The 19,269-nt window shown below is 45.0% G+C and overlaps 1 protein-coding gene across 4 annotated transcripts in view; it reads left to right on the top strand.

The window, feature by feature from the left end:
- Positions 1-19,269, top strand: part of LOC147679840 (uncharacterized) — a 130,653-nt gene that overhangs the window by 61,135 nt on the left and 50,249 nt on the right. For 2 of the 4 annotated variants that reach the window (XM_086943400.1, XM_086943398.1), the window contains exon 8: positions 10,330-10,519. In XM_086943400.1, the coding sequence (XP_086799526.1) occupies positions 10,330-10,519 (190 nt within the window). The remainder of the gene's footprint in view (positions 1-10,329; positions 10,520-19,269) is intronic. The other 2 variants (XM_086943401.1, XM_086943399.1) reach the window with 1 other exon arrangement.

Below are 19,269 nucleotides of genomic sequence, written 5' to 3' on the forward strand. Positions count from 1 at the left end.
ATTGGTGCAGCCTCATTAATTATTAAGGTCATAGCGTTGAGATAGTGGTCAGTCAAGGATTGGACGTCCGTCGTGCCGTTAGGTGGGAGTAGGCGTTTTCAGCTGTTAGGAGGCAGAGAGCTTGGGTTGAGTTTTTTCAGGTCTCTTTTCCAGACTTTGGGCTTGGAGGATTGAACCGGGTTAAATTTAACTTTTTCATTGATGAAGAATGTGACAATATGATGATCTGACCAGTCACAGGGTAGGATGGACTAGAGTTGGATATAGTCCTCTTTGGAAATGATAAGGTCGAGGATAGAACCTTTCTCGTGGGTCGGGCTGTTGCATATTTGGGTCAGGTCATGGGCATGGAGGAAGTTTTTAAGGCTATTTACCACCGCGTCATTACTGTCGTTCCAATGGAGGTTGAAGTCACCAAGGTATATTTGGGTGAGCTGCCGTCCAGAATTGGTTGAGATCATATCCATGATTTGTTGGGAAAAGGTAAGGTTGTCCCTGGGTGGGTGGTAAATGCCATGCAGAGAGCATATCGGTTTGCCCTCATTGATAATGTCAAAGCATATGTATTCACAGGATGTAGGGGATGGCAGGGAGGTGGAGTTGACTTTCCGAACAGCGAGGTTGTTCCTGTAAATGCATGCAATTCCGCCGCCTAATTTCCCGGACCTGTCAAGTCTAATGATGTGGTAGTTGAGAGGAACCAGAATATCCATTATAGGTGATGAAGATTCAGTTAGCCAGGTTTCAGTCAGAATGATTAGGTCAAGGTCCAGAGATAAGATGAGATCAGCGATAGCGGCGGAGTGTTTCAAGGCCGATCTGCAGTTGAGGAGAGTGCATTTGAGGCGGGGTGTGTTGAGGGTGGTAGAGGGTTCTAGAGATAGAGGGACTTTTCTAAGGTTATTAGGGATGGAGATTCTGCTGTTTAGAGTAGGGGGTCTAAGGGGATTTGAGTGTATGGTGAGGTGTGTGGTGGATGTGTGGGGAGCTGTGTCGTAGGAGCGGAGGAGAGTGAGTGTGTCGAGGTCTGACAGCGGATTGCAGGGGCGATGAGGACGGTTGTTGCGATTGCGAACAGGGATTGCAGTCCAGTGTGGGAAGTGTTGGGTGGGAGAGTCCACCGGAAGGGAGGGGGACCTGTTGGGAGGGGAGGTGGAGGTTGGTGAGGGGTTGCAGGGGCGACGAGTGTGGTTGTTGCGATTGCGAACAGTGGTTGAAGTCCGGTGTGGGGAGTGTTGAGTGAGAGAGTCACTAGACCCCTGGGTGGAGAGCCTCTGCTCTCTGGGACCAGAAACAATGCACATCCTGGGCAGAGGTGTCACACCTCCTCCCCCAGGATGGGCCAGTGCTTGAAGAGGAAGCTTCAAAGGCCTGCTGCCTTTGTAGTGCCACCCCCAGTCTCTCCTGCCAGCAGCAGATGGCAGCCCACGGTTTACATCCCAACTTTGGGCTGGAAAACCAGCGGAAAACCAGGAAGAATAGGGGGTGTGCCAACTCCATCCCTTATTGTGAGTGAGGTGAGGTGAAGCACATCTTTCTTCCCCCACCATCTTGATGATCTCCTCCGGAGGGTGGCATAATAGAGGGTGTAGTCACTCGAGGTAAGGTACCCATTGGCCCAACCTGCTACTCCTCTTTCAGTTTTGCTCTGCCAGTTGAGCTCCAAGCCATGCAAACCTTGGTTTACGTCCGCCCTTAATGCGCTGAAATTCATAACTAGGAGAGCAGAAAAATCCTGCAGCCAAAACTACTTGTAGAACATAGCTCCTATTACAATTAAGATCCACCTCCACAATAAAGGAGGCTAAGAGAATTTGTTGTAACAAATAAACTCTGCAAGGTTGAAATTTCTTCAAAGCGCAGTTTCATGTTATCTGGTAGTTCAAGAACTCCATTTGTCTGCGCACGCCTTTTAATCCCTCTCACGAGCTCCTTATAAAATTATCATTTAACAATCTGTCAATCACTAAAACTAAAGCACTGACTTGTATTTTGGAATCCTCCTTACACTTTAACTCCTCATCACTCTGCTGGAAAACTTTCACCCCAGTCGTAGTTTCTAATGTTATCTTGTGAAGACTAAATCCAAATTCCTCTGGCTTCATTGACTCCTCCTCCTCCTGTAGAGCTTTACACTAGCCCAGTCATGTCTAGATTATGAGAATAGCATTTCTAAAGGTGCTTCTTCAAACGTTCTGCCTAAATTTTAGTTGATGCAGAGTGCAGTAGCCAGACTCATCACAAACATAAGGAAATTGGAGGATGTTTGCCCATTTCTCCACTAGCTCCCTTGCCTTCCAGTGGAAAAGAGGGTAATGTTTAAATCTATTGTGCACAAACTTTTCTACTCCGCTTTTCCACATTTCCCTTTTCTAAGCTCAAACGTTATCTCCTGACTCGCAACCATAGATCTATCTGCCTCCCTGGATATACTTCAGGATCCTGTACATTGCAGTTCCAAAGCTGGAGGGAGAGCCCTGTCTGTAACCACAGCTAAGATGTGGAACTCACTTTTCTCTTCCAGGGGATACTCATTAATAGTCATAAGCACTGAATTATCTCCGCCCATGATCGGGAACCCGGAACACAAACAATATACATATATATGTGTAAATATAACCAAAAGTACAAAGTACTAAGTAATTATACACATATACATGTATAATAACCATAATATGCAGCCTACCCTTAACACATAGGCTAATCAAACCAAAACTTTACACGTTCTGAAGCATGAAAATATGCTGTATATAAATGCAATAAACAGGCATGAGCCTAAAATGCATTTCATAGCCATGAAAAACCTTTTATTTTCATCAAAGAACCTGTAGTAAACAGTTATTAGCCTAAAAGGGCTGCATATGAAAAAATGTCTGTGTACAGAAAATCAGACTGGCACCCTGCCTTTAAGGCCCCAGAGAATCTGCACACTTTGCCTTTAAGGCCTCCAGGAGAACTCTGTTCCCATCATGCCCCACAGGTGACAGGTCAGTTCTTTTTTCCGGCTTGTTCTGTGAGGAACCTGGAACTTGAGCTCTGCTCTTTTGAAGTATTTTCTGTCAGAAATTGGTTTTTCTTGCCTTTTCTTGACAAAATATAACTTTGGTGGTGGGTTGTTACCCTTTTCTGACTAAGCTGTTGGTGTTTTTTAGTCAGAATGCCACCTTTATTTTACAAATGTCCTTCCTGTGGGAAGAAGATGTCAAAAACTGACCCACACTCTGTTTGTGTGGTGTGTGTTCCAGCTTCTCATAAGGTGGAAGAATGTTATCACTGCCTCAACCTTTCAAATAGAACTTTAAAAGAAAGAGAGAAAATGAGGTTGCTGGGCCTTCTGGAGAGAGAAAACCGTGGTGAGAAGAGTTCTAAAGGCCTATTATCATCTGCCAGGCCATCTTCCCAGCCCAAACGTCGAAGATCAGCGTCTCCAGAAGGTAGAACTAAGAAGCATCGACTCCAGGGAGCGTCACCGTCAAAAAAGGTGCGCTCGACGTCGAGAACCAGATCGCCGTCGACGTCGAAGAGGGCTCCCTCGACGTCGAGGACATCGCCGGTGAGGCAGTCGCCGTCGAAATCCTTGTCGACGTCGAGGCAATTGGTGTCGATTGCAGTGAGGACGACGTCGGGAGTGCAACGCTCGACGTCGAAGGATCGTATGAGGTCGACGTCAAGGGACAAGAGATGTCCGACGTCGAAGGATCGTGTGTCGACGTCGAAGGAAAAAGGTTCAACGTCGAAGGATAAAGGTTCGACGTCGAAGGATAAAGGGTCGACGTCGAAGGATAAAGGGTCGACGTCGAAGGATAAAGGGTCGACGTCGAAGGGTAAAGGGTCGACGTCGAGGAAGAGTCATCGGTCGACGTCGAGAGGGAGACATACGTCGTCGAGGAAAAGATCGACGTCGAGAGAAAGGATGACGTCGAAGGATTCGACGTCGAGACCTAAAAAGAGAAGGTCAAGGTCTCCATCGCGACGTAAGTCGACGTCGAAGCATGCTTCGGGCTCGAAGCATGGAGTGTCTAGGTCTCCCCCACCTGATCATAGGTCGGAGTCGAGACTATCAAGACCAGCCTCTCGGACCTCAATTAGGTCTTTGTCGAGGTCAGAAATTAGTCCCGAACCTAGAGTGGAAGGTTCCCCGCATGATCAGCAAGACAACAGATCTGCAGTGGGGCAAGGGATAGTGCACCAGGACTCTTCTGTGGTGGCTCATTCGGGCTCAACCTCAGGGCAGGTGTCAGATGACAGACAGTTGGTGCCCAGACAGCGGACCCCGTCTGGTTCATTGGTCTCTGAACACAGTGCGGCGTCGAGAGTTTCTAAGTCTTCCGCAGAGCTGAATATTGTGCAGGTGTCACCTGAAGCTTCACCTGAGCATACAGAGCGGCCTATTAACTTGTCACCGAGGTGGTTGGTAAGTTTAAGGCATTGGAAGATGCGTCCGATAATGGGGGAGAGAGCTCCGGTCCCTCGGAAGGAACTGCATAGAAGATCACGCTCAAGATCCTTAGTGAGAGAGAAATCTCGTTCAGGGGAGCGTAGGAGGCAACGATCGGCAACTCCTCAAAGAAGGCGTAGAACTCCTACTCCATCTTCTACATCGTCCTCTTCAAGATCTTCATATAGGGACTATTCTCCGACTATATCTTCTACTCCTCCTTCCAGGGTGTCTCCAGTAGACGATTTAAGCACATTTAATGATGTATTATGTCGTGGAGCGAGTAAATTCAGCATCAAAATGGCAGTTCCCCAGGTAGCAACGTCAGTCATCTTCGAAACCTTGCATCACAAGACGACTGGCAGGCCTCTCCTACCGTTAGTGCCCGGATTGATTGAACCAGCAATGAGGACATTCCTAACTCCGGCCACGGTGGGTTCAGGTCCTTCTAGGATTGCGAAGAAATACAAGGCTCCAGAGGAAGACCCAAAGTTTTTGCGGTCTGACCCACCACCAGACTCCCTGATTGTAGCAGCAGTCAGAAAGGCGCATTCGGCAGCATCTACCTCTTCTGCTCCACCTGAAAAGGACAGTAAGAGTATGGATTCCTTGGGGCGAAGGATGTGCAATACCTCCGGATTGGTCATGCGAGTGGCCAGTGCGTCTGCTCTATTGGGCCGCTATGACCGTCTGCTCTGGGACTCAGTGGCTCGTTTTGCAGATAAACTCCCTAAAGAGGATCAGAAAGACTTCCTGGAAATAGTGGAGGAAGGAGGTTTGGTGGCTAACCAGAGCATTAGCGCGGCGGCTGATGCTGCGGACTTGTCGGCTCATGGCTATGCACACGGTGTTTGCGCAAGACGTACAGCCTGGCTTCTTCTTACGGGGCTAAAGCCGGAGGCACAGAGGAAAATGGTCAATTTACCTTTTAATGGATCAATTCTGTTTGGATCTCATGCAAACGACGAGATGTCTAAGATGAAGGTGGATTTGGACACTCTTAAGGCCGTAGGCCTTGAGAAGAAAAAAGAATTTAAACGTCGGGGTACTTTTCGTCCCTATGACAAGAGATCTTTTCAACAAAGGAGTCAACAAACGAATTGGTCTTCGCAAAATCAAGGCCAAAATCAACAAAGATCGCAATTCCAGCAGCGGCGGCCTGGACGGGGCAGAGGCAATGGAAATAGGCAGCAGTCATCAGCTGCCAAGCAGCCTCAGAAACAATGAATGGATGCTTCCTCTACAACCGTGTCCCACTCCGGTTGGAGGAAGTATTGTGCGTTATCTGGACGAGTGGAAACAGATCACGAAGGACAGATGGGTGCTGGATGTCATTCAGAACGGGTACCTTTTGAGATTCAAGAAGGCACCCCATGTCATGCGCCCTCTAAAGATGGTACAGTGGAATATAAAGCGCTTGCAACAGAAGGCGAACGTCCTCCTGAAGAAGAAGGCCATAGAACCAGTCCCTTTCCAGCAAAGAGGTCAAGGCCTGTACTCTCGATTCTTTCTTGTGCAGAAAAAAGGTCCAGTCACAGAGTTCAGACCCATTCTGGTTTTGAGGCGACTGAACAAATTCATTCGGAAGGAGAGATTCCGAATGCTGGCTCTTCACCAGATCTTTCCTCAATTACACCAAGGGGATTGGATGTGCTCCATCGATCTAAAGGACGCTTATTTTCATATTCCGGTATCCAGAAAACATCGCAAATTTCTCAGGTTTAAAGTGGCGGCTCGTCATTATCAGTACGCAGTGCTTCCTTTTGGCCTGAGATCAGCTCCCAGAACATTTTCAAAATGTATGGCTGTAGTTGCGGCTTGTCTTCGAAAGAGTCGTATTTTCATATATCCGTACTTGGACGACTGGCTTCTGAAGAGTTCATCCCCATCGCTTCTAGAGGAACATCTGTTGACTTGTCTTCAGCTCATGTACAAGTTGGGTCTGCAAGTCAACTACAAGAAGTCGATAATGAATCCAACCCAGAAGATCCACTACCTGGGTGCTCAGCTGGATACAGAAGTAGAAAACGTGTGTCCTTCGGAGGAGAGGTGGTCATCCATCAGAGCGAAGTGTCTACTTCTCCTTCAAACTGCACGTCCGACAGTTCGGCAAGTGTCCTCTCTCCTGGGCTCAATGGCGTCGTGCATTTTCATCGTGCCAAACGCACGCTTGCAGATGCGTCCTCTACAACAGTGTCTGGAAGATCAATGGAAACAGAGGACGGGATGCTGGGAGGACCGGATTTATCTCCAACAGTCTGCAAAAGATTCCATCCGGTGGTGGATGAAGAAGGTGCACGTGATGAAGGGAGTCCCTTTTCATCAGGACCCACCAACGCAGACTCTGATAACAGATGCTTCTCTCCAAGGCTGGGGGGCGCATATGGGCCCTCTGCAGGTACAAGGGCAATGGTCAGACTTCGAGAAAGGATATCACATCAATCTTCTCGAACTCAGAGCGGTCCATCTTGCTCTCAAGTCCCTGGCGCCATCGCTACAGACTCGGTCCCTCCTGGTGCAAACAGACAATACAACTACAATGTATTACTTAAACAAGCAAGGGGGTACCAGATCCAGGACTCTTTCCATAGAAGCCCAGACCATCTGGCATTGGTTACTGGCGTGAGACCTGTCCATAACAGCAATTCACCTGCCGGGGAGTCTCAACACACAGGCGGACGACCTCAGCAGAGACTTCGTCGAAGCGCACGACTGGGTTCTCAACGAAGACGTCGCGCACAGCATTTTCCAGGATTGGGGAACACCAGACATAGATCTGTTCGCAGACGCGGCAAACGCAAAATGCCCCGTCTTCGCGTCCAGGTTCTACCAGAAAGGATCTCAAGGGAATGCCCTTTTGATAGATTGGTGTCAAAATTTGCTGTACGCCTTTCCACCGACACCGTTGATACCAGCAGTGATCAATCGGCTGTACAAGACTCACTCCAGAATGATACTGATTTGCCCAGAGTGGCCACGCCAGTGGTGGTTCCCAGATCTCCTCCAGTTGTCAATAACACCGCACAGGAGATTGCCGTGTCGCCCGGATCTTCTGTCCAAGCAGAAGGGGCAAGTGTTTCATCCCAATCTGCCCTCCCTGCGCTTGGCAGCATGGCTCCTGAAGTCATCCAGTACGGGCACTTACAGCTGAATCCGTAGTGTATGAACATCCTTAAGGAAGCAAAGCGGCCTTCTACGAGACAATCCTACGGATTTAAGTGGAAACGCTTTTACCTTTGGTGTCAGAGTAAGGGTCTGGACCCTATTCATGGTCAAGAAAAGATGGTCTTGCCTTATCTTCTTTACCTTGCTGAATCTGGTTTGCAGTTTAATTCCATCAAAGTCCATCTTGCTGCAATAACTGCTTATAGAAAATCGCCAACACAGATATCTTTCTTTCGAATGCCTGTGGTGAAGGATTTTCTGGAGGGGTTAAGAAAGGTTTATCCTCCAATCAGGTCTCCGTCTCCACCTTGGGAGCTTAATGTGGTATTGACTAAATTAATGGGTCCCCCATTTGAGCCGATACATAAAGCGTCTTTGCAACACCTGTCTTGGAAAGTAGTGTTCCTGGTGGCCATCACTTCTGCTCGTAGGGTGAGCGAAATCCAGGCTTTGTGTTGCAATGAACCATACACAGTTTTTCATGGAAACAGAGTGGTGCTCAGGACTCATCCTGCTTTCCTACCTAAGGTGGTGTCGGATTTTCATATTAACCAATCCATAACATTGCCTACTTTCTTTCCGAACCCTTCAAGTCCGGCAGAACGGACTTTACATTCATTAGATCTAAAAAGGGTTTTGAAATTTTACTTAGATAAAACAAAGTCTTTGAGACAGACGGACCGTCTGTTTGTGAACTATGGTCCTACAAATACTGGTTTGGCAGCATCCAAGAGATCCATTTCTAGGTGGATAGTGTCATGTATCTTACTGGCTTATCAGCTAGCCCACAAGTCTTTATCAGGTAGACCTAGGGCTCATTCTACGAGGGGAAAAGCTTCTACCACAGCTCTCCTTAGGAATGTGGCTATGTCAGAGATATGTAAAGCAGCTACTTGGCGTTCAGTGCATACGTTTACACGCCATTACTGTTTGGATTCTGATGCTCAGACTGATGCACAAGTGGGACAAGCATCACTCAGAAATTTGTTTGCTAATACTAGTTAAACACTGTGATTTTGAAGTATGACTATGCTTTTATCTGTTCGCCCGCTTCTGTGGGTATGAGCTTGCTACTCTATTCAGTGCTTATGACTATTAATGAGTATCCCCTGGAAGAGAAGGATTAGTTACTTACCTGTAATCCTAGTTCTCTTCAAGGGGTATACTCATTAAAGTCATAAGCACCCTCCCGCCTCCCCGGGCGAGCAGTAGCATTAAGGTTTAAAGTTTTCAATATGTTTAAGTGCAGATTCCTGCTAAAGTTTACTGTACCGTACAAAAGAACTGACCTAACTGTCACCTGTGGGGCATGATGGGAACAGAGTTCTCCTGGAGGCCTTAAAAGCAAAGTGTGCAGATTCTCTGGGGCCTTAAAGGCAGGGTGCCAGTCTGATTTTCTGTACACAGACATTTTTTCATATGCAGCCCTTTTAGGCTAATAACTGTTTACAACTGGTTCTTTGATGAAAATAAAAGGTTTTTCATGGCTATGAAATGCATTTTAGGCTCATGCCTGTTTATTGCATTTATATACAGCATATTTTCATGCTTCAGAACGTGTAAGGTTTTGGTTTGATTAGCCTATGTGTTAAGGTTAGGCTGCATATTATGGTTATTATACATGTATATGTGTATAATTACTTAGTACTTTGTACTTTTAGTTATATTTACACATATATATGTATATTGTTTGTGTTCCGGGTCCCCGCTCATGGGCGGAGATAATTCAGTGCTTATGACTTTAATGAGTATACCTCTGGAAGAGAACTAGGATTACAGGTAAGTAACTAATCCCTCATATCTTTGCTCTCTCTATCCTCCCTCTCTATCTTTAGTGAACAACTGAAAACCTGGCTATTTGCGCAAAAGCCCAAATCAAGTGTCTTCTCTTTCTGGGCCAGTGTCCCTAGAGCCATGGAGCTGTACTGTCTGTGTACTTTACAAATACTCCTAGAATTACAAAGTACAAATGATTTGTAATCATAGCTCTCCATCACATGAATTTTCATTTAAGTCGTAACCACTCCACCCTCGTCTCCAGTGATCTCACTGTAATCAGAACTGATTAAGGATTAGTATCCTAGTGTTCTGACACAGTAAATAGAGTTTTATCTGCCAGAGTTGAGCATTATGGGGTATTGGCTGACGGCCCCCTTAAAAGCTCGTGAAAGTACTGCCAGTCTGATCCATTTTCACTACATTTCTTTTTCCTTTCAAAATAGATTTGGAAAATGATAAAGCTACAATGTTTTTACAATTTATCTTTCCCCTAATGAGCGTTTTTGTTGTTGTTTTCTTTTTTTATAAATAGTTTGTTTGCCTGCAAACAGAAATACCAAAACATTATTTCTTAGAGGAGCCGTTTCTCTTTTTAGAAGTGCTGTCAGTTTCAGCACTGTGTCTGGTAGTTAATCTTACAAGAAATGTATATACATGTAACTAACTCCCCTCCCCTCCATGGGTGACTTACAATTATACAGAGACTCCACCTATAATATAAACTGTGGATGGGATGATGTACTTGTTAAGTTCGTCTAGCACAGATGGAATGGTAAGAAACCTGGACAGGAAAGTTAAGTTACTCTTTGGGAGTGAGGTGGTTTCTAGACAACAGCTAGGTAATGGTGAGGTGTTGGCAGGCTGCTCATTATAGAACTCTCAGGATATGTAGCCAAAGTTGGCAATATTGCTATCTCTTACAGTTCATTAATATGTCTGTTTCTCAGCAGTTACATTTGACCTGGTGCCGGAAGAGGGGCTGACTGCTGTAACTGAGTTAGACTCTTGTGAGTCACCAGCACTGCCACAAAATGGTGAAACCGTTGATCAGCTTGTGCGTTCTCCCAACATCCTAACACGACAGTGGGCTGGCGAGCAGGGCTCAGCTTTGAAGTTCCAGATTGCCCCACTTCCTAGGTGAGCATAAAGTTCCGATTCATTTGGAAGTGAGTAGGAAAATTTCACTTCAGGCTGTTCTTTGTCAGATTGTTGTCCTGCCATCCTAGCTGATTTAGAGGGGACGTGCATCCCCTTCCTAAGTGCATGCCCTGATCCTACTCATGAGTTGTTAATCTTGCCGACCCATTTCTGTTTTTTTCTGCCTTTAGACAGGATTTAAGGAATGCTTGTCCTGCTCTTTTTATTTGTGTTTTCTTTGTGCTAATGTTCTCTATTGTTGAAAGATGTTTTGTTCTTTGTATTGCCAATTTCCTCGCCAAAGAAATAACCTTTCACACTTGAGTTTGAACTAATGTATCAACAAAAAATATTAATAGTCTGTTAATTCCAGAGTTATTCGACCAGGGTTCCCCCTGGAATCATTGTAGGATACATCCATAATGAGGAAAGACCAGATTCAAATGTATACCCTAATATGTAGAAGTTTCTAGTAGTAGTTTTATGATACAATTCTCACAAATGATACAAGCAGGTGCCTAGCTAAGTTCATGAGAATGACTTTCACTAGTAACACAAATGTAAACCAAAGTCAAACACAAGCTTTATTTGGCCAAATTGTGCCCATAAAAGTACAATGTACACCAACCATGTTTAAAAAGCTAAAAAAAAAAAATGCATTGTATCACACGTGACAAAACTTTAAACTCCATATATTCTCATCTTACATTGAACTTTAAAACCATCAAATATTGATTTACCCATACGAAATAAACAGTTGCATATTCGTAGGCCTTGTTAGGGAGCATATCTATATGATTGTTATCACATGTCTTCATAAAACCATAGTCGCTCTGCTACATGTCTATTGCATTTTCAATTGTTTTCCTATGTCGTAAAGCCCCTACTAAAAAGCTCTCCACCCAGAAACGTGCCCGAGGTGAAGATAGCATTTGCAGGTAAATCAAAGAAGGCCTCACGTGTGCAAAATGGCAATGTTTAAAAAGTGGTCAAATGTATTTACACCGAAGATCATTATAAAATCCACAAACAAAAGATAAAATGTAGAAGATCTTGTTCTGAGAAATCACCACAGGTACAGGGTTTTAGGAGCCCTAATTTAGAAAAGCCCTTTGGAAACGTAAGACACCAGTGGATACAATTAAACCTGAATCTTATTAAAAGAAAGCAATGGTATGAGTTAATAACATAGGACAAAAAAGGTTGCTCTAGAGGCTTAGAGATCAATAATATATATTGTATTATGGTTGTTTATTTTTTAGTTCGTTGTTTTCCCTTTCCGTCACCCTCTTTTCTAGAAATTGATTTTTAATAGCTTTCAGCTCGCCGGGATACGTTGTTCTTGGATGTATTTAAAGATCAGGACACCCTAGGTTAGATAATTGCATAGAAATGTAAGCTATCCAAGATACCTCAGCAGACCTCATGTAATCTTTTAGTTCATATTAGTTCTAGGTTGGCGTGGGACTCGACCATGTTTTCAACCACCAATTTACCGGGGCCACTGCTATCTGGTCCAATATGTAGCCCTGCAGTAGTTCTTCATGCACCATAAAAGATGGCGTACTGTGGGGGACTGCTAAAAGCTTCCTCGGATATTTATTTTCGGCCACTGGCAGATCACCTGACTCTTTGTAGCCCCATACTTCACTGCATGGCCATTGGTAAACATTTCTCATTCTATATTTTCAGAAATGGGCCGAAGGGTTTGCTCCCCAATCTCTCAGCAAACTTCAAGGTAGCTCCAGCTGCTCTGGACAGGGTATTTTTCTTAAGCGCTCGTTGCTCTACCCATGACCCCATTTCATCAAACAAAAGCTCCAGACACGGGAATGTAGCAACATTTGTCAGTTCCACGCCTTTGCATACAAGTGTGCGGTTTTCTCGTTTTGAATTACCTATGGACATTGTGTGATTTAGAAAAGTTGATCAAATGGTCGAGTGAAGTCATAAAATCAATAAAAACGTTTACAAGCCGTTTTAAACTTATTGGCATCCTAGTTTTCAAAACGGCATCATCCGCGCATAAAAGAGCAGGTATAAATTTAAAACCTGCTCTAGGGATGTTGTTACTAGCAGTTACCAGGACAACCCCAAGGTTATCAATATATAGGGTAAACAAAACAGGGGCCAAAAGACACCCCTGTCTCACCCCTCTGTTCACATCCCAGGACCTTGTAAGGGAGCAGTTTTCATTAAATCTGACAGAAGCAGTCCGGTTCAGATGATACCAGTGTAAAAATGCTATCAAATCGGCTTCCATTCCATAATCTATTAATATAGGCCATAATTTAGACCTATTCACTCTGTCCAAAGCAGATTTTAGATCCATAAATGCCATATACATACTGCCCTCTTTAGCAAGTGTGTATTTGCCTGTCAGTATAAGCAAGTTTATGCATTGGTCCCCAGTTCTCATACCTTTTCTAAAACCATATTGTAGTTTGGAGAGTACATTAGTGGCATCTAACCATGTTTGTAGTCGGTCTAAAATCAAATTCCCCATGATTTTAGTAGATTAATCTAATAATGAAATTGGGCGATAACATGCGGAATCATCCCTAGAACCTTTTTTAAAAATGGGTAGAATAACAACAGTTAACCATGAAGGCGGAAACCTTAACTAGAATCTTTGCCCTAATCCCTGGGTCACTCTTATAAAGGTCCGCTGGAACCCCATCTGGCACTGGAGCCTTTTGGCTAGTAGTGTCCACAATTGCTTTCTGAACCTCATCTATCCAAAACTTAACGGTTGTGTCCCTATGCTGGGTACCAAGGTAGTAATTTGTTTCTCATGTTTCTCATTATCTACTCCTTTATAGATTTGTTCAAAGTGGCTAAACCATCTATTGGCAGAGATGATGCAATTTGTACTTACGCAAAAACCACAGTTGATGGACAGAATGCAGAACAATGTCATACATTCACCCCAGTACAGAGATCTGGGCCCAAATCCATCTTTTTTTGCACTCCACACCACCCCAGTTCAGACATGGCCATATGGAAATCAGTCTGACCCTGTGCCTGATGGGAACAGTCCAGCCCGAACTGCCAAGCCATGCCTTCCCTGGACCGGAAACAAGCTTCCGAGGACCGGTTTCTGGCATTCCAGCCGTCTTAAGCCCGGCTTGCTTGAATCCAGTGGTGTGGAGAGCATGGGACTCACGTCTGAGCATCCCCATCCCACTCGGGGTGACAAATGCATAAACCACAGTTGATGGACAGAATGCAGAACAATGTCATACATTCACCCCAGTACAGAGATCTGGGCCCAAATCCATCGTTTTTTTGCACTCCAAACCACCCCAGTTCAGACATGGCCATATGCAAATCAGTCTGAGTGGACTGGGTATGCTCAGACGTGAGTCCCAGGCTCTCCACATCACTGGAGTCAAGCTATCCAGGCTGAAGAAGGCTGATAGCCAGAAACCGGTCCTTGGATGCTTGATTCCGGTCTAGGAAAGACATGGCTTGGTAGTTTGGGCTGGACTGTTCCCATGAGGCACAGGGTCAAGGCTGATTTGCATATAGCCATTGTCTGACCTAGGGTGGTGTGGAGTGCAAAAAACGATGGATTTTGGCCCCGATCTTTGTACTGGGGTGAATGGAAGACATTGTTCTGCATTCTGTCCATCAACTGTGTTTTTTGCAATTTGTACTTACCACATGCTGTTCTGCAAAAAAGGGACTATTTACAGCTTTCCAAAATGTTATACTGTTGCGCAGAACACAAACCTGATTTAGGTCCAGGCATGCCTGCTCCCGAATCTTATCCTTTCTATGAGTTATAGCTGTTTTTATGCTTTCCTACATGCCTTGATCGTTTATAGGATCTTTGGCTTTAATTTTATGGGCTTTAGGCTGTATCAAACCACTTTTCCTTTTTAAAATCGCCCATCCTTCGCCTCCCTGTTAAATTGCCTGCAATTCTCTTTGTGAGGTTACCAAAGCCCTTTAAAACCACACTGGGATCTGAACTGGCATCCAGGCACACTTCACTATCCTCTTAACCCTCCTTATATAACTTGTCTAAAAAGGCTTCTGGAATTATCTTTTCCCATCTTATTTTACGAGCCTGGTCTGTTGGTATAAAGTCCCTCTTTGCCAAACTTTTTCTTTCACCTCCATGGAAAGCCGACTCCCCTCTCATATCAACAATTAACGGGTTGTGGCCACTGTAACAACTCCATGTAGGGTTTACTTTTAATACTTCGGTCAACAGAGGGGCAGATACCATAATAAAATCAATAGTCAAATCACATCCCCTGCCTATGAAAGATGGCACGGAGTCGTCTCCCCCGTATGCTCCGGCAATATAGATTATTTATTGGCAGTAAGCTTTTCAACCGCGAACCTTGGGCAGAATGTACAATGATTGGAAGAAGCCAACATGTCCTCCAGATCTTCCCTCAAGCGCACGATTATAAGGACAGAGATGTATATTAAAATCTCCCATTATGAAGACCTCAAAATAGAGACTACTCTCCTCTCCGTATTGCTCCAAAAATAACTAAAGAACGGTGATGGATTAAACCCAGATCTGTTGACTGGGTGTGAGTGTTTGATTGGTTCAGATGCTCCGTCCATCACCACCCCCTTTTGTACCGGTAATTCAATAACAGCACAAATATATAATGACACAGTGTCCTTCAAAGTGTGTAGGTATCTGCACAAGCTCCGTTCCTTCTGCCTCATACTGCTCTCCACACTTTCCTACTTTAAAGATAACGCTCATGTACTACACACTTTCTTCCTTCTCCCTATTTGCTCTCCCCGCCCCTTTTGTCTGCCTCATGCTATTCTACTTCACTGTACTTCATTAAGACACATGCTATTCTTCTAATCATTCGCCTTCCCAAATCTTAAACACTGCTCTTCTCCTACTAACACTATGCTTTAAACTACTACACAGCTAACTAGTACAATTCTAACAACATAGAACCACAACATATCACAAACATGCACTAAATAATACAAAGCTATAATACAATACCATTAGCAAAGCAAATGGCTTTAACTTATTCAAGGGCGAGACCTATTGCATTTCCAATGCTTGTTCTTCGTTATCACACCTTCCAATATGTGAGTTTAGGTTGTGCGCTGTAAAAGAATAATCTGATGTACTAAGATGAAACTCTCTGAGGTGTTAAAGAATAATTTGTTCGAGGCATATGATCTGCAGATCTCACACTGAGCATTAGATAGCCACCTGGTGTTGGGCTCGGATGATTGCATGTTGTTGTCGTCTTGGAAGAAGTCTTTGTAGTCACAAGATAGGTGACTTCTCCCTTGGACGATAGTGCGCATGGGCATCGACTCCATCCTTAGATTGTTTTTTTCCGCCACTGGGTTAGAATGCAACTTTTCCGCTCCGGTTCGAAATCTACTTCCTAAGTAGTTCGACGCGTCAAAAACGTACTTAAACTCTTCTAAACAACTTTGACATCAAGAACCATCGACTCGATCTCATCAGCTCGATTCCGGTCGTTGACGTGCGCCGTTGGGCCTATCCACGCTGTGAGGCTTACAGCTCATGGAAAGGATGCTGTTCAAGAAATGCCCCCGTGTAAAGCAAAATTCCTGCACAGTGACCATCACAAGGTCTGTAACCTGTGCTTATCACCAGAACACTACGAGTCCAGCTGTCCAGCCTGTGTATCCTTTCGTTCCAAGAAGACCATTAGAGAGCGATGGGCCCGTCGACACATCATGCAGAGATCAGCTCCGGAACCGGAGGACATCTTTGATGAGGGTCCAGATGTCCCAGAGGAAGAATCAGAAGATCTCGAAATCGTATCTGGGGCAGACGACTCAGATGACTCCATACCTTCGGGTCAATGCGTGAGTACTACTGCCCCAACACCCAAATCGAAGGCAAGGGTCAACACTCCGGGGCCCAGGCGCGACCGAAAAACTACTTCAGAAGCCCCGCCTTCGAGCTTGGCTCCGAAGAAAATACAAAAGCCTCCGGTAGCTCGGAACCGAGCAAACCGCACGTGCCGATACCCCCTCGGCACCGAAAGAAGTCTCAGTTCCGAAACCCACTCCAAAACCATCGACTCCGAAAGTCAAATCGGCTCCGAACATAATAAAGCCTGCTTCCGATGCTTCCAAGCCGACGAAACCAGCTTCGGCTCCAAAGCCAAAATCTTCGGAGTCAAAACCTACGCCAAAGGACTCTGCCACAACTCCTAAGGCTAAGGACACAGAAAAGAGAAAACCACGATCTGAACCGAAAAAATTGGCACCAAAAGCGGTTCCTGAAGAAGAGGAGCTTTTTCACCCTGATCCTCGACAGAAAAAGATCTATATTGACCCAAACACAGGACATGTTTCTACTATGCCAGACAGAAAGAGGAAATTAGATGCAGCACCTCCACCTCCAGTGCCTGTAAAGAAGGACTCTGCCACATCACCTATGCGCACATCTTCTCCTATACCTCACTCTATTCCTCCTCCTTCCTTCACCTCCTCAAAATTCTCGTCCTCATTTTTCACCGCAACATACACCTCCTCATAATAATGATGATGATGATAATATTATGGGGGGAGAGAATGACCCTTTTAACTATCCAACAGATCCACCTGACTGGGAGTACCCAATCCCACCAGATGTCCCACAGGATGTACCAGATATCCCTGATCCATATACATGCCCATCCAAACCTTCTCCTCCAGAAGATAATATTGGGTTTGGACACTTGCACAATAGAGCTGCCATCCATCATGAGGTCACAATGCACTCCGATGATGCCGTGCTTCTGTGATGTCGTCCACATCGGCGTGAAAAGCTACGAAAGATTTTCCGAATGTTGCTGACGCAGGGGATATTCACAAGGTAAGGATTCTACAGGCAGATACTGTATCCACTAGAAAAAGCGTTACCGAAGGTAAGTAACTTGTTTATCAAGAGCGCACTTGATGCAGCAGACTCTGCGTCTAGAGCAATTAACCCTAGTGTCCTCCTTAGACGCCATGCATGGCTACGCATCTCAGACTTTAAGCAAGAGGTCAAAACCTACCATATTAAATCAGCCATTTAACCAGCAGCAGCTTTTTGGCCCAGCTGTAGACACAGCACTTGAAAAAAGATACTGAGACTGTGAAATATATGGAAGCTTTGCAGTCCACACAAACACGAGGCTCCTTTTGTCGCTCCTTCTATAGAGAAGGCTCCAAACAAGCTGGAGCAGACAATTCAGCTTCCTTTAAAAACAATACACAAACATCCTTCAATAGAGGATATTTTAGAGGAGGCTACAGAGGCAATAACAACAAGGGGAGAGGGCGAGGTAATAAAAACAATCAAACCTCTCCCACCACAAAACAGTGACTTCCTTCAGCTCCCCAAACCGCATTCCACTCCTGTAGGGGGGAGAATAACACAGTTCCTACCTGTCTGGAATTCCATCACAACAGACAAGTGGGTAAGACAGATTATCCAGTATGGCTACTGCCTAGAACTCGCAGCTAGCCCTCCACATATACCACCCAGACAGCGTCCAATGTCTACAGAACATCTTACGCTGCTCAAACAAGAGGTTCTATCATTGCTTCAAAAGGACGCAATAGAAATAGTTCCATTACAACACCAAGGGCCAGGAGTTTACTCTCTGGATTTCCTAATACAGAAGAAGAGCGGGACACTAAGACCGATTCTCGACCTCAGGCCCCTCAATCTGTATATACACGCAGATCATTTTCATATGATTGCTTTACAACAAGTGCTCCCATTGTTGCAACTAGGCGATTTCCTTACTACACTAGATCTCAAGGACGCCTACTTCCACATTCCCATACATCCTTCTCACAGGAAGTATCTAAGGTTTGTACTAGAAGGACAACACTATCAGTTCAAAGTCCTTCCATTCGGGGTCACACTGCACCAAGAGTGTTTACAAAGTGCCTAGCAGTAGTAGCAGCACATCTCAGAAGGCAACACATCCATGTCTTCCCATACCTAGACGATTGGCTCATAAAAGCCAAGTCATTCAATCAGTGTGTCCAACACACATGTCAAACAATTCAAACATTGCACGACTTGGAGTTCACAATCAACTACACCAAGTCGCATCTCCAGCCCTCTCTTGTACATCAATAACTAGGGGCCATAATAAACACGTCTACAGCTCTAGCTTATCCCAGTCCAGCCAGGATACAGAGCATTGAAGCCTTAGTCACAAGGTTTCAAGACCAACACTCTCTCCCAGTCAGAGTGTTCATGCAACTAATAGGCATTATGGCATCTTGCATTTTTACTGTACCATATGCAAGACTGCAAATGTGCCCATTGCAGGAATGTCTAGTATATCAGTGGAACCAGGCTCAAGGACAACTTGCAGACCTGGTGTTGGTAGACAGCCGCACACATCGGTCTCTGCTGTGGTAGAACACCAAAAACGTGTCCAGAGGGCGGTAGTTCATCGAGCCTGTTCCACAAATAGTACTTACAACAGACGCATCCCTGACAGGATGGGGAGCCCATCTCCCACACCATACAACTCAGGGAAGATGGACCACTTAACAAAAAGTGCTCCACATCAATCACCTAGCGCTGCTAGCAATATTCCTAGCACTCAAGTCCTTTCAAGTACATGTACAAAACAAAGCTGTCTTAATCTGGACAGACAACATGACAGCCATGTACTACATTCAAAAACAAGGAGGCACACATTCTCTGCAACTGTCTCACCTTGCACAGAACGTTTGGGGATGGGCCTTTCCAAAAAACATATATCTGCTAGCAGACC

Source organism: Lissotriton vulgaris, chromosome 11 (genome assembly GCF_964263255.1).
Source record: "Lissotriton vulgaris chromosome 11, aLisVul1.2, whole genome shotgun sequence".
NCBI classification, from domain to species: domain Eukaryota; kingdom Metazoa; phylum Chordata; class Amphibia; order Caudata; family Salamandridae; genus Lissotriton; species Lissotriton vulgaris.